Source organism: Nycticebus coucang, chromosome 1 (assembly GCF_027406575.1).
Source record: "Nycticebus coucang isolate mNycCou1 chromosome 1, mNycCou1.pri, whole genome shotgun sequence".
Taxonomy (NCBI): Eukaryota; Metazoa; Chordata; class Mammalia; order Primates; family Lorisidae; genus Nycticebus; species Nycticebus coucang.
This window is the reverse complement of record NC_069780.1, coordinates 7,544,819-7,560,878: the sequence shown is the minus strand read 5'-3', so window position 1 is coordinate 7,560,878 and position 16,060 is coordinate 7,544,819. Positions and strand designations below refer to the sequence as shown.

Below are 16,060 nucleotides of genomic sequence, written 5' to 3'. Positions count from 1 at the left end.
AGGTTGTGTATTAATCATCAGAAGCAAGGTCAATGCCATTACCTTAATGCATGGCAAGGAAAACGGTGATGACGGATCTCACTTGGAGAGAACTGTGGAGCTAAAGCGAGTTGAACTTGCAGTTGTGTCAGCGTTTGCTTCACGCATAATGGGAGCCCGGTGAGTACACGCACAATGACGACTGCTTTGTGCTCTTCATTGAAATGCTCAGGTGTCGTTTTTAGAGGGGTATCTTTATTTCTAGTGTTATTTCTTGTCCTGAAGTGTCACTCTAATTTTCTTAAGTTATTTTACTCTTTTACTCTAACATACCTGGTTTTAAAAAATTGAACATATAGTTTTGTTTTATGATGATAATCTTACTACTCACGTGTTGGCTGCCACAAAAAAAGCACATGGTTAACAACAGGATGCTGTTGGTTAGTGGTAGGGGCAAGAGGAAGATGACTTCACAGGGAATTTGTTCTGGCTGATTTCTTCTTTTTGTAAAAATAAATTTCGTTGTGTATATTTAAGGGATACAATATGATTCTACAAGACACATATGTCCACTGAAATGGTTATTACAGTGGAGCAAAGTAACATATCCATCACCTCACCCAGTTAGCTCTCTTCCCCTCCCCAAATGGCATAATCAGCTATAGTTGACTCATTTAGCAAAAATCCTGAATATGATACACTGTTAACTATGCTCTTCATGATAAATACCACAGTGTATCTTTCAACTTTTTCTTCAAACACGTTCGGATGCTGTTTTTTAAAAGATTTATTTATGGTGGGTTTTTGAAAACAGCATATAGTTGCGTCTTGTTGCATCCTCACTCATTCTGTTGAGTGTTCTGTGTATTGTCTTGTTATCAGATATCCTGGGTATCTGCCTTATAAATGACACAAAGTTGACAGAGATAACAATTGATCTGCAATACTGAACACAAAAAAAAAAATTGCCAATTTTTCTAAAAATAACTATTTCAAGTTAGTTTCTTTTCTTGTGAAGGTTGATAAGAACACTAATATCTCCTTGTTTTTAGAACTTATCTGACTCAGTGGTTAAGGAAAATAGCATACACTCTTGGTTGTGAGTCACTGTTGAATGCAACTTTCATTAATCCTTGCCCAGACCCTCTTCGCTCAGTGGAAGATTGTCTGCCAGCGTTGGTGAGACTTGATCATCTCCAGCCACAGTACAGAGCTCAGAAAGGGCCCGGCGCAATACTCAGGCTGAGATGATTAGTGCTCGCTGTGGGTGCACAGATGCCATCTCTACCCATGGGCCCACCATCTACACTGAGCTTCATCAGAGTGAACCAGACCATTACCCTGTTCTACCTCTAAAGCACAAAGCCCCTATTATAGTCTCTAATCAATTTGGCTTCTACAGTGCAAGGGTGGGAGTTGGGGGTGAGTGTGGAGAAAGGATGTTTTCTGCTCTCTTTCTTCCTGGAAGAGTTCACATCTGAATAAAAGAAAAGTACAAGACACCAACTAAATCTCTTAACAATTTACTCTCAAGTTAAATGAAGCCATGAGTCTTTCTTCACTGAAAAACAAAAATGTCAGAGCACAGACAGAACTTGCAGGCACTCTCTCTTTCTTTGTGAAAGTTTATAGAGCAGCCTCTATCAGCTGTTCCTGAGCTGAGCCACAGGTGTCCTGCCCAGGAACTGTAGGAGTGACAGTGTTGCTGACAAGGAGAGGGGAGGTCAGGGCTGAGACCGAGGGGAATACTGCCCTTTTCCCACACCAGGAACAGCTGAATGAGTAACTCTCCTGCCTTGGTCTATTTCCCTCTGTTGTGACTGAACTGTGAGATCCGTGTCATTCAGTGTCATTGAGCCCATGTGTGCAGATCAAAATATAGAGGACAATGTGAAGAAGGACAATGCCAGTGTTCTTAGAGGATGGGGAAAAGTAGCTGGGAAAAAAGAAGTCTTAATAAGCTTTCCAGTTTCTCTCTCTAGGGAGAAATAAAATGAACCTGGGGATATGACCATTTATGTTTGTCAATTTTTATTCATTCAACCAAAATTGAACTTCTATGAGTGTCTAGCTCAATAAATTCTAGTTGTTATTATTATTGGCAGGAATGTTCAATTGTTTTCTTTTCTCCTCCCTCCCATAAGCATTTTGAGAGAAAACGTGTTGTAGGGAAAATGTGATTTGCACTCACAGTCTGTCTCCTCAGGCAGGCCGTAAGCCCTGCAGACTAGAAACCATGTGAAGAAGTGATAGGAATGAAAGGGGAAGAACAGCTCTTTCTTTTCTAGATACTATTTATTTGCTCTTTTTTTGAAATTGGAACAAGAATCAGAGAGCCAAGCAGCCTGGGAACATCCTTGGGGGATGAGCACCCCAGGGGACTGTTTTAGCTCTGTTCGCACAGCAGCCTGTTTTAGCATCGTAGTCCTGGCAAAACCTTCTTAAAGTGATGAAGCAAGAACCGTTTCACGGATGAAACTGAAAAATACCCACAATTGTCTTTAAATAGAAACCTTGAATGCTGCCAAAACCACTAAAAGTAAAGAAATATTTTGCATAGCCAGCATCCGCTATAGGAATGTGTTACATAAAGCAGAATGAGAACGTTGAATGCCCAATCATAGCTTAAGGCGCCTTCACAGAGGGCTGATGTGACCACCCAAGATACCTGGTGGTCAGCAGGACAACCTGACTCCATTCTAGGGGCTTCAACCCATCACTGGTACCTTCCTGCCTCCTCTCTCATTGCAACACAATGGCTTCCCATCATGAATTAGGAAAAAGAATGGTGTTTATCAACACATATAATTAAACTATCCACTAGCTTTAAGTGCAGTGGGGTCAAAGTGTTCCATCAATTCCTCTGAGACTCGGGGACTTGATTTCTCCATCACTGACTCTGCTTCCTTCACTGTTGTGTTCTCAGATTCTCACTGTCTGGAGGCAGAGACGACCACCAGCAGCTTTGGATGTATTCCAGAAGCTTAGCAACCTCAACAGAAAGCTAGAGACCCTTGTTCAATGATTGCAATGAAAGCTTCAGGACTGACATTCCATGAGCTGATTTGGATCAAAAGTCTACCCCTATACACAGGGGAGAAAAGGCTCTGACTGGACAAGTTGTATCACAAGTCTACCCTGAACCCAAGGAGTAGAGTCAGGCCCACGTGAACTGCCTGGGTGAAGAATGGAGGAAGTGTAGGTATGGAGGAAGGAAAAAAATGGGTGCTCTTACCACACACACACACAGAGCTGAAATGATGGGGCACAAGAAAAACTAAACCAATCAAAAACCTATCCCTCACACAGTATTTAATAGAACATATTTTAGAACCTAGCTGAATACATGGACTCTCCTGAGCTGGCCCGTGGGGTGGCTGACTATATCAGCCAACACGCTACTGAAGGATGCTCCTCATCCCTCTCCTTACCCTGCAGACATTCTCCACTTTGCTCTCTGCCTTGGGGGAAATGACCTGTATGAACTGCAAAGATGACTCTCAGCCTCGGCCTTCTCTGGGTTTGACCAATGGAAAGTACTGTCAATAGGTTGGAGGCGTGGAGGAGAGTCAGGCTGGGCTATTTACGCCCTCTGGCCCCCTCCTTGTGAGATTTTGTGAATCAGCTGCACCCCTCTGTCCAAGGCCACACAGCTCCGTGGGTTTAGCTGGTGACTCTGCTCATGCACCTTCACGTCCAGGGGTGACAGTAGTGTCCTTACAGCTCCTTCTCTCGGGGTCATGAAGTATCCCTTGTGGTTTCTTCTCTATGCCTCACTCATGTCTTTATAAATATTTCCTTTAATAAATTCTCTTGGGGTGGAGTCTTCAGATCTTCAGACGGCTGGTGCACCGGTCCTCGAACATCCTCCTGCTTCAATCATGGCTTGTGGTCTGGTCGCCAGCAACCTGAATCTCAAACCTGGGGAGTGCCTCAGAGTATGGGGCGAGGTGGCCCCCAATGCCAAGAACTTTGTGCTGAACCTGGGAAAAGACAGCAACAACCTGTGCCTGCATTTCAACCCCCGCTTCGATGCCCACGGGGATGCCAGTACTATTATGTGCAACAGCAAAGACGGCGGGGCCTGGGGAGCTGGGCAGCGGGAGGCTGCCTTTCCCTTCCAGCCTGGAAGTGTCGCGGAGGTGTGCATCAGCTTTGACCAGGCAGACCTGACCGTCAAGCTGCCAGATGGTTACACATTCAAGTTCCCTAACCGCCTCAACCTGGAGGCGAGCAACTACATGGCAGCTGATGGTGACTTCAAGATCAAGTGTGTGGCCTTTGATTGAAGTCAGCTGGCCCATGACCCCCAATAAAAGCAGCTGCCTCTGTTCTTCCTGAAAAAATAAATAAATAAATAAATAAATTCTCTTCATACCACAACTTGATATCTCATTTATTTCCTGCTGGAATCTTATTGATACCAGTGGTATTTATCTAGAGATTATTGGTTTGTAGAACGATTGCCTTAGATATAATTTTTCTGAATGGAAATTAAGAAGAGGAGGCCAACCTACTTCAAAACTAATGTGATCTAATAATGTGCCCCTCGTTCCCAGAACTCAACAGACCACACCTGCCGTTCATAAATCAGAGGGAAGTATCCTTCTTACCAGTAGAGTTGCTCTAACTTTTTTTATATCCTTGTAAAGTCATTCTTTTTAAAGAAACCTAAGCATCAGAGAAAATGGCAGTAGTATTGCTGTTTCACAGAGGAAAATCAAGGCAGAAAGATATTTTGCAGATTTTCCATATGTTTCCTCCCCAGGGTTTGCATGTGCCCTGTAATCCTCTCCTCTGGTCATGACAATGAGTAACACTTCTCCAGTTCGCCGCAGTGAGGGCTTTACCTTTATTAGTGCATCTAATTTCTGCAATAAAGGTCTAAGTGAGGCACTTTTTTCACCCCTATTTACAGATGAGAAAAGGGAAACACAGAAAGGCCGAGGGAATTGCCCACATTTGCACAGCTGGTTAATAGCACAGCTGGGATTTGAATCCAGGCCAGGTGGCTCCAGAGCCTATGTGCTTCATGATAAAGCTCTACCACTTCTTCGTGAGAAATGCCAGAGCTGAAAGGTAACTTGAAAACTAACTACTTCAAGCTCCTCATTTTACAGATTCATCTGAACAGGATGGTTAAATGATTGCTATTTATTATTTATTCCATACTGAGACAAATTAGGCATCCCAACTTTTATGCCATCTGCTGTGCATCATAATTGAAATAAGGCAGAGTATGAGTGAGACTCCCCACAGTACTGGCTACCTGCCAGTGTCTCCAGCTCCACACGCCACCCGACTTCCTGCCCCAGGAAGCTGACTTACATGGCTGGTAGCACTGGGCTCCCTTCCTCTCTGGATCCCAGCTGGGTTTGGCCAATGGGGAACACCAGTTGAAGATTGAGGAAGGTAGGAGAGGGGATTAGGCATTTTATTCTAATAAGATGTATAGTTATCTATTGCTGCTTAACAAACTGCCCCAAATTTAGTGGCATAAGACAATCATTTTACTACAATCTATTTCTGTCCCACATTTGTGGGTCAGGTATTTAGACAGAGCATACTAGGGATAGCTTGTCCCACTCTATTTAGGATCACTCAAAGGCTGACAGTGGCTTCACAACTGGGAGCTGAAATTAGCTAGAGCCATGTTCACTGGAGTGTCTCTCAGCTGAGGTTAGTAATTGGCTGACACCTCAGCTGAACAGTTGGCCAAGATACCAACAGGCATGTGTTGGGCTTCCTCACAGCATGGCAGCAGGCTTCCAATAGCGAGCACCCACAAAGAGCAGGTGGACGTGCATAGACCTTTAATGTTCTACCCTTCAACGTTGCACTTGTCACTTCCAACATGTGCTATTAGTCAAGACAAATCTCTGCCTACATTCAAGCCCTGGAACGTAGTCTCCACTGCTTCGTGGAAGGAATGTTTAAATCATATTGGAAGAAGAGCTGATGGGATGAGAGAGATTTTATAGTCATCTTTGGGAAGTACAATGGGTCAAAAGATTGAGAGTTGAGGATTAAATTTATGAATATGAGTATGGCTCAACTGGAAAGAGTAAGCCTAGAAGGGAAGGAATACATTGAGGAATTTATGAAAATGTCAAGAAAGGAACACAAGTTGCACAAGTTTAGTGCAGCTCTGAAGCTGTGAAGTAAATAGGTAAATAAATAATAAAATATTGAATACAGAACAGAGCTCCTAGAATACTCTAAGTTCTTCCTGTGAACTTGCCCACTCTGTGTGGATGTCCTCCAACAACCTTCTTACCTCTCTGTGGAAGAGGATGGTGTGAGGGGTGTATGGGGATGAGGATTTTTTACTCAAGAAGAAAATACTCAGCTTTCCCCCTCTACCTCTGGTAAGCTTGCTGTGGTATGCAAAGCAGTTTTCAAGAGAGCATAAGGCCGAGTTTACTTGTTCGGACATAATTTTGTTGTTTTTGTAAAGATTTTCTGAGGTCTTTTTTTTTTAAGTCATATATACATAGATCGTGAATACATTTTGTGGGATTCAATATGTCGATTATTTGTACACATTGGAGTAAGGCTGAGAACAAAGTCCCACAAATGTGTATAGCTCACAAGAGTCATGAAATTGTAGAACCAGAAAGAAATCTTAGAACCCGTTTATGGTCTAACCCCATCACTCCACAGGCATGGAGACAGCAGATGAGGTCAGGCGGCACATGGAAGGCCTGCGCTGGACTTCTGCCTTATGTGACTTGTTTGAAAATGGTCCCAACTCAAACTCCTACTGTTCTCAGAGGGATGATTTTTAAATGCAACTTTGTTTTTAGGTAGTTATATATTTACATGCAGTTGGACAAATAAAACAGAGTTCTCATATACCATTTACCCAGTTTCCCCAATGATACATAAATGAAATCATACAGCATGTAAGCTTTTCAAACTAATTTTTGAATTTCAAAATACTAAAGTGATACAAATGTTTTAGGTTACATGAATCATTTTTGTAACGCTTGAGTCCTGGCCCATCGCCCAAATAGCATTCATAGGTTGGTTTATTCCCTTCCCTAGCTGGTTTCCACTTCAGTTAGTTCCAGTTTAATAGTGAGGGCATTTGGTGTTTGCTTTACCATTCTTGTGATATTTCACTTAGGAGAATCGTCTAGTTCCATTCAGAATATTACAAAAGGTATGTGGAGTACTCCTTAGCCATAACAAATTTTTTTATTTTGCTCAGCATAATTCTGTGGCGATTCATCTAGGCCGTTAAGTATATAAGTAATTTGTTCATTTTTATGGCTGGCCAACGTACAGATGTACCATTGTTTAACCATTCACCTGTTAAAGAACATCTGGGTTGTTTCCAGTTTCGCACTACAGTCCCTGAGATGCAACACCTGACTTAATATACAATTCACACCTACAGAGGCTATTACAGGCAAGTTCCCATGTTACAAACATCCAACTGATGTACAACTCACACTTACAAATGGAGGCTATTACAGGTAACTTACATACAAATTCAACTTAAGAACAAACCTACAGGAGTGAGAGCAAGATGGCGGCCGAGTAACAGCTTCTCTGCAACTGGGCACCATGAGTCTGGGGAGATAAGACTCTAGGCATCTCTGGCTGGTGGGATCTGCCTATAATCATACCTTTGAGGATACAGGGAGTCAGCAAGAGACTTCTGGACACCAAGAGGAGGACAAAAACAGTGGAAAACTGGCAAGTGGTCGCATGTGTTTGATCTGTCTAATCCTGCCGGCAGCTGTAAGTACAGCAGCAGTGAGACTGCAAACTGGAAAGGCCTTACCTGTGAACTGTTTTGGTGTTTTTAGACTTGGCACTCAGTTGAACTGCCTTGGGGAGAGCTTGAGCAGGAGTGCGGAGAACTTTGGGCGTTGTCTAGGGCCCCAGACTGAGCTGCTGAGCTGGCCAGAGCTAATGGTGTTTGGCTGTGGGCCGCAGGGAACCATCGTGAGAGAACGGCCCCAGCAAGCTCTGCCCTCAGGGTGGCAGAGCAAGGATGGGTAGCAGCTGGTAACCTAGTGACTGAGCAGCCTAAAAGTGGGGACTGAGCCACCTTACAGCCTTAACCCTCAGGGGGAGAGTGAGACCGGTTTTGGCACACTGGGTAAGTACATAGCCACTTCAGCAGTGATCCCAGCGACAAGCACTTTCCTGGGAAACCTTCTGCTTAGCCAAGTTTAGAAGTTTAAAGTGCCTTTTAAGAGGGCTGAAGAGAGATTTAGGGTGTCTACCCTGTGGGGTTTGAGAAATCAGCGGAGGCCTCCAGTCATATCAGCATTGTGATTAACATTTCATACCCCAGAAGACCGCCAATTGCCCAGACAATATTCAACAAGGTATATATACTGCTTTGTTTTTGGTTGGTTTTTTTCTTTTTGGTTTGTTTTTTGTTTATTTTGTTGTTGTTGTTGTTTTGTTTTTTAATTTCAACCTTTTCTGTACAGATTTTTTCTTTTCTTTTTTAATTTCTTTTCTTTCTTCATTTTTTTAGTTTAAATACAATTTCCCATTGCTGCCTTTTCCAATAACTAGAACTTCAGTTTAGCTAGTGTTTCTACCCCTATTATTTGTTTTTTCACCCAATTTTATCCCGTAAAATTTTCTGTTTGCTTGTTTTGGTTTCATTTATAGCATTTTTGTCTTTCCTCTCTACTTGGTGGAGCTGGGGTACTGTGTCTGATGAGGTTAGCAAAGAGCTACTGACGTCAAAGGAACCACCTAACTGGGCACCTTCAGAGGTTGGGGCTTTTTTAAGATTGTGTCAAAGTACCTAGTGTACACCTATATTGCTCTGTCTCCCTCTTTCTGTGCCTCTCTTCTTTTCATCAATATTCCCTTTTACCCACACCCTCTCCTATCTCTATTTTCTTTTCGTTCTTTCTTTCTTTCCTTTTTGTTCTTTTATCCCTTCTTGCTCTTCAACCTTCTCATCCTTTTGGTCCTGTACCAAAAGGACTCATTAAAACCTTAGTCCACAGGCACGGGAACTTAAAGAGCAAGAGGAAGTGAAAGGAAAATTAGGGCAAGGAAACAGATAAAAGAAATCACTCATGAGGAAGAATCAGCAGAAAACTCCAGGAAACGTGAAGAACCAGTCCAGAGCAACCCCTCCAAGGGACCATGACGTAACTATTGCAAATGATTCTACCTATAAAGAAATGTTAGGAATGACAGAAAGGGAATTTAGAATACACATGATAAAAACAATGAAAGAAATGATGAAAACAATGAAGGAAACTGCTAATAAAGTGGAAAATAACCAAAAGGAAATCCAAAAACAGAATCAAATAAGTGATGAACGATATGAAGAATATAGAAAGGATATAGCAGAGCTGAAGGAACTGAAACAGTCAATTAGGGAACTTAAAGATGCAATGGAAAGTATCATCAACAAGTTAGACCATGCAAAAGAAATAATTTCCGTGGTAGAGGACAAAGTTCTTGAGATAACTCAGATAGTAAAAGAGGCAGAAAAGAAGAGAGAGAAAGCAGAATGTTCACTGTCAGAATTATGGGACTTTATGAAGCGTTCCAACATACGAGTTCTAGGAATCCCAGATGGGGAAGAAGAATGCCCCAGAGGAATGGAAGCCATACTAGAGAATATTATAAAAGAAAATTTCCCAAACATCACCAAAGATTCTGACACACTGCTTTCAGAGGGATATCAGACCCCAGGTTGCCTCAACTCTAACCGAGCTTCTCCAAGACACATTGTGATGAACCTGTCCAAAGTCAAGACAAAAGAAAAGATTCTGCAAGCTGCCAGGAGTAAGCGCCAGTTGACCTACAGGGGCAAATCCATCAGAGTGACCGCAGACTTCTCTAATGAAACTTTCCAAGCAAGAAGACAATGGTCATGTATCTTTAATCTACTTAAACAGAACAATTTCCAACCCAGAATTCTGTACCCTGCTAAGCTAAGCTTTAAAATTGACAAAGAAATCAAATAATTTATGGATATACAAACATTGAGGAAATTCGCCACAACAACACCAGCTCTACAGGAAATACTTCAACCTGTTCTACACACTGACCATCACAATGGATCAGCAGCAAAGTAAGAACTCAGAAATTAAAGAACAGAACCTAACCTCCACACTGATGCAAAAGATAAAACTAAGCAATGGACTCTCACAAAATAAGATGAATAGAACACTACCATACTTATCAATTATCTCAATAAATGTTAATGGCTTGAATTCCCCACAGAAGAGACATAGATTGGCTGACTGGATTAAAAAACACAAGCCATCCATTTGCTGTCTGCAAGAAACACACCTGGCTTCAAAAGACAAATTAAAGCTCCGAGTCAAGGGTTGGAAGACAATTTTTCAGGCAAATGGAATTCAGAAGAAAAGAGGATTTGCAATCTTATTTTCAGATACATGTGGATTTAAAGCAACTAAAGTCAAAAAAGACAAAGATGGTCACTTTATATTGGTCAAGGGAAAACTACAACAAGAAGACATTTCAATTCTAAATATTTATGCACCCAATTTAAATGCTCCCAGATTCTTGAAATAGAACTTACTCATTCTGAGCAATATGATATCTGATAATACCATAATAACAGGGGACTTTGACACTCCTCTTACAGAGCTAGACAGATCCTCTAAACAGAAATTAAACAAAGATATAAGAGATTTAAATGAGACCCTAGAACAACTGTGCTTGATAGACGCATATTGAACACTCCATCCCAAAGATAAAGAATATACATTTTTCTCATCACCCCATGGAACATTCTCCAAAATTGATCATATCCTGGGACACAAAACAAATATCAACAGAATAAAAAGAATTGAAATTTTACCTTGTATGTTCTCAGACCATAAGGCACTAAAGGTGGAACTCAACTCTAACAAAAACATTCAACCCCGCACAAAGCCATGGAAATTAAGAAACCTTCTGTTGAATAACAGATAGGTGCAGGAAGAAATAAAACAGGAAATAATTAACTTCCTTGACCATAGCCACAATGAAGACACAAGCTACCAAAACCTGTGGGATACTGCAAAAACACTTTTGAGAGGAAAATTTATCACTTTAGATGCCTACATTCGAAAAACAGAAAGAGAGCACATCAACAAACTCACAAGCCATCTTATAGAATTGGAAAAAGAGGAACAATCTAAGCCTAAACCCAGTAGAAGAAAAGAAATATCCAAAATCAAATCAGAGATCAATGAAATTGAAAACAAAAGAATCATTCAGAATTCATGAAACAAGGAGTTGTTTTTTTGAAAAAATAAATAAAATAGATAAACCATTGGCCAGACTAACTAGAAATAGAAAAGTAAAATCGGAGGCGGAGCAAGATGGCAGCCGAGTAACAGCTTCCTTGCATCTGGGCACCGTGAGTCTGGGGAGATAGGACTCCAGGCATCTCTGGCTGGTGGGAACTGCCTATCATCACTCCTATGAGGATACAGGGAGACAGCAAGAGACTTCTGGACCCCAAGAGGAGGACTAAAACAGTGGAAAACTGGCAAGTGGTCGCGTGTGTTCAATCCGTCTAAACCCGCCCACAACTGTAAGTTCAGTAGCAGCGAGACTGCAAACCAGAAAGGCCTTACCTGTGAACTGTTTCGATGTCCTTGGACTTGGCACTGAGTTGAACTGCCTTGGGGAAGGCCTGAGCGAGAGTGAGGAGAACTTTGGCCGTTGTCTAGGGCCCCAGTCTGAGCCGCTGAGCCAGACGGAGCTAATAGTGTTTGGCGGTGGGTCACACGGAACCATTGTCAGTGATCTGCCCCGGCAAGCTCCGTCCTCAGGGTCGCAGAACTAGAAACGGGTGGGAGCTGGTAACCCAGCAACCAAGTAGCCTAAGGGTGGGGTCTGAGCCGCCTTGCAACCCTAACCCTCAGGGGCAGAGTGAGACCGGTTTTGGCACACTGGGTAAGTGGATAGCCACTTCAGCAGTGATTCCAGCGAGAAAGCTGGGAAAGCTTCTGCTCAGCAAGTTTACAAGTTCAAAGTGCCTTTTAAGTGGGCTGAACAGAGATTTAGGGTGTCTACCTGCTGGGATTTGAGAAATCAGCAGCCTCCAGTCGTATCAGAACTGTGACTAACATCTCATACCCCAGAAGACCACGTGTTGCCCAGACAATATTCAATAACATATACAAACTGCTTTGTTTTTGGTTGTGTATTTTTTTCTTTTTTTTTTGTTTGGTTGTTTTTCTTTTGTTTGTTTATTTTGACGTTGTTGATGTTCTTTTGTTTTTTAATTTCAATCTTTTCCATACAGATCCCTTTTTCTTTCTCAATTTTTCTAGTTTAATTATAATTTCCCACTGCTGCCTTTTTTAATAACTACAACTTCATTTTTGCTAGTGTTTCTACCGCTATCATTTGGTTTTTCACCCAATTGTATCCCCGTAAAGTTTTCTGTTTGCTTGTTTTGGTTTGATTTATACCATTTTTGTCTTTCCTCTCTATTTGGTGGAGGTGGGGTACTGTGTCTGATCAGCTTAGCAAAGAGCTGCTGACCTCAAGGGAACCACCCAACTGGGCACCCCCAGAAGGTGGGGTTTTTTAAGGTTGTGTCCAAGTACCCTACTGTACACCTATATTGCCCTGTCTCCCTCTTTCTGTGCCTCTCTTCTTTTTGTCAATATTCCTTATCCCCACCTCCTCTCCTTTCTCTATCTTTCTTTTTTTTCTTATCACTCGGTCCTCCTTTCTTTCATCCCTTTTTTGCTCTTCAACCTTCTCACCCTTCTGGTCCTGTAACCCTTAGTCCACAGGCACAAGAACTTAAAGACCAAGAGGAAGTGAAAGGAAAATTAGGGCAAGGAAACAGATAAAAGAAATCACTCATGAGGAAGAATCAGCAGAAAACTCTAGGCAACATGAAGAACCAGTCCAGAACAACCCCGCCAAGGGACCATGAGGTAGCTACTGCAGAGGATTCCACCTATACAGAAATGTTAGGAATGACAGAAAGGGAATTTAGAATACACATGTTGAAAACAATGAAAGAAATGATGGAAACAATGAAGGAAACTGCTAATAAAGTGGAAAATAACCAAAAGGAAATCCAAAAACAGAATCAAATCAGAGATGAACGATATGAAGAATATAAAAAGGATATAGCAGAGCTGAAGGAAATGAAACAGTCAATCAGGGAACTTAAAGATGCAAAGGAAAGTATCAGCAACAGGTTAGACCATGCAGAAGAAAGAATTTCAGAGGTAGAAGACAAAGTTTTTGAGATAACTCAGATAGTAAAAGAGACAGAAAAGAAGAGAGAGAAAGTAGAACGTTCACTGTCAGAATTATGGGACTTTATGAAGCGTTCCAACATACGAGTTATAGGAATTCCAGAAGGGGAAGAAGAATGCCCCAGAGGAATGGAAGCCATACTAGAGAATATTATAAAAGAAAATTTCCCAAACATCACCAAAGATTCTGACACACTGCTTTCAGAGGGCTATCGGACCCCAGGTCGCCTCAACTTTAACCAAGCCTCTCCAAGACACATTGTGATGAACCTGTCCAAAGTCAAGACAAAAGAAAAGATTCTGCAAGCTGCCAGGAGTAAGCGCCAGTTGACCTACAGGGGCAAATCCATCAGAGTGACCGCAGACTTCTCTAATGAAACTTTCCAAGCAAGAAGACAATGGTCATCTACCTTTAATCTACTTAAACAGAACAATTTCCAACCCAGAATTCTCTACCCTGCTAAGCTAAGCTTCAAAATTGACGGAGAAATCAAATCATTTACGGATATACAAACATTGAGGAAATTCGCCACAACAAGACCAGCTCTACAGGAAATACTTCAACCTGTTCTGCACACTGACCACCACAATGGATCAGCAGCAAAGTAAGAACCCAGAAATCAAAGGACAGAACCTAACCTCCACACTGATGCAAAAGATAAAACTAAGCAATGGACTCTCACCAAATAAGATGAATAGAATACCAGCACACTTATCAATTATCTCAATAAATGTTAATGGCTTGAATTCCCCACTGAAGAGACATAGATTGGCTGACTGGATTAAAAAACACAAGCCATCCATTTGCTGTCTGCAAGAAACACACCTGGCTTCAAAAGACAAATTCAAGCTCCGAGTCAAGGGTTGGAAGATAATTTTTCAGGCAGATGGAATTCAGAAGAAAAGAGGATTTGCAATCTTATTTTCAGATACATGTGGATTTAAAGCAACTAAAGTCAAAAAAGACAAAGATGGTCACTTTATATTGGTCAAGGGAAAACTACAACAAGAAGACATTTCAATTCTAAATATTTATGCACCCAATTTAAATGCTCCCAGATTCTTGAAGCAGACCTTACTCAGTCTGAGCAATATGATATCTGATAATACCATAATAACAGGGGACCTTAACACTCCTCTAACAGAGCTGGACAGATCCTCTAAACAGAAATTAAACAAGGATATAAGAGATTTAAATGAGACCCTAGAACAACTATGCTTGATAGACACATATAGAACACTCCACCCCAAAGATAAAGAATATACATTCTTCTCATCACCCCATGGAACATTCTCCAAAATTGATCATATCCTGGGACACAAAACAAATATCAACAGAATCAAAAGAATTGAAATTTTACCTTGTATCTTTTCAGACCATAAGGCACTAAAGGTGGAACTCAACTCTAACAAAAATGCTTGACCCCACCCAAAGGCATGGAAATTAAACAATCTTCTGTTGAATAACAGATGGGTGCAGGAAGAAATAAAACAGGAAATCATTAACTTCCTTGAGCATAACTACAATGAAGACACAAGCTACCAAAACCTGTGGGATACTGCAAAAGCAGTTTTGAGAGGAAAATTCATCGCTTTAGATGCCTACATTCGAAAAACAGAAAGAGAGCGCATCAACAATCTCACAAGAGATCTTATGGAATTGGAAAAAGAAGAACAATCTAAGCCTAAACTCAGTAGAAGAAAAGAAATATCCAAAATCAAATCAGAGATCAATGAAATTGAAAACAAAAGAATCATTCAGAAAATTAATGAATCAAGGAGTTGGTTTTTTGAAAAAATAAATAAAATAGATAAACCATTGGCCAGACTAACTAGAAATAGAAAAGTAAAATCTCTAGTAACCTCAATCAGAAATGATAAAGGGGAAATAACAACTGATCCCACAGAGATACAAGAGATCATCTCTGAATACTACCAGAAACTCTATGCCCAGAAATTTGACAATGTGAAGGAAATGGATCAATATTTGGAATCACACCCTCTCCCTAGACTTAGCCAGGAAGAAATAGACCTCCTGAACAGACCAATTTCAAGCACTGAGATCAAAGAAACAATTAAAAAGCTTCCAACTAAAAAATGCCCTGGTCCAGATGGCTTCACTCCAGAATTCTATCAAACCTTCAAGGAAGAGCTTATTCCTGTACTGCAGAAATTATTCCAAAAAATTGAGGACGAAGGAATCTTCCCCAACACATTCTATGAAGCAAACATCACCCTGATACCAAAACCAGGAAAAGACCCAAACAAAAAGGAGAATTTCAGACTAATCTCACTCATGAACATAGACGTGAAAATTCTCAACAAAATCCTAGCCAATAGATTACAGCTTATCATCAAAAAAGTCATTCATCATGATCAAGTAGGCTTCATCCCAGGGATGCAAGGCTGGTTTAACATACACAAGTCCATAAACGTTATCCACCATATTAACAGAGGCAAAAATAAAGATCACATGATCCTCTCAATAGATGCAGAAAAAGCATTTGATAAAATCCAGCATCCTTTTCTAATTAGAACACTGAAGAGTATAGGCATAGGTGGCACATTTCTAGAACTGATTGAAGCTATCTATGACAAACCCACAGCCAATATTTTACTGAATGGAGTAAAACTGAAAGCTTTTCCTCTTAGAACTGGGACCAGACAAGGTTGTCCTTTGTCACCTTTACTATTCAACATAGTGCTGGAAGTTCTAGCCAATACAATTAGGCAAGACAAGGAAATAAAGGGAATCCAAATGGGAGCAGAGGAGGTCAAACTCTCCCTCTTTGCTGACGACATGATCTTATACTTAGAGAACCCCAAATACTCAACCACAAGAC

At 41.2% G+C, this 16,060-nt stretch overlaps 1 protein-coding gene across 1 annotated transcript; it reads left to right on the top strand.

Moving 5' to 3' along the window:
* The first annotated feature begins 3,772 nt into the window (after positions 1 to 3,772).
* On the top strand, positions 3,773 to 4,268 carry LOC128588791 (galectin-1-like). The gene has a single exon (XM_053595595.1). It carries the CDS (start codon positions 3,861 to 3,863, stop codon positions 4,266 to 4,268), a length of 408 nt encoding a protein of 135 aa, XP_053451570.1. The 5' UTR covers positions 3,773 to 3,860.
* Positions 4,269 to 16,060: the final 11,792 nt, after the last annotated feature.

Bases quoted from the DNA above. Each gene is read 5' to 3' on its own strand.
- LOC128588791 (XM_053595595.1), top strand. From the start codon at position 3,861: ATGGCTTGTGGTCTGGTCGCCAGCAACCTGAATCTCAAACCTGGGGAG.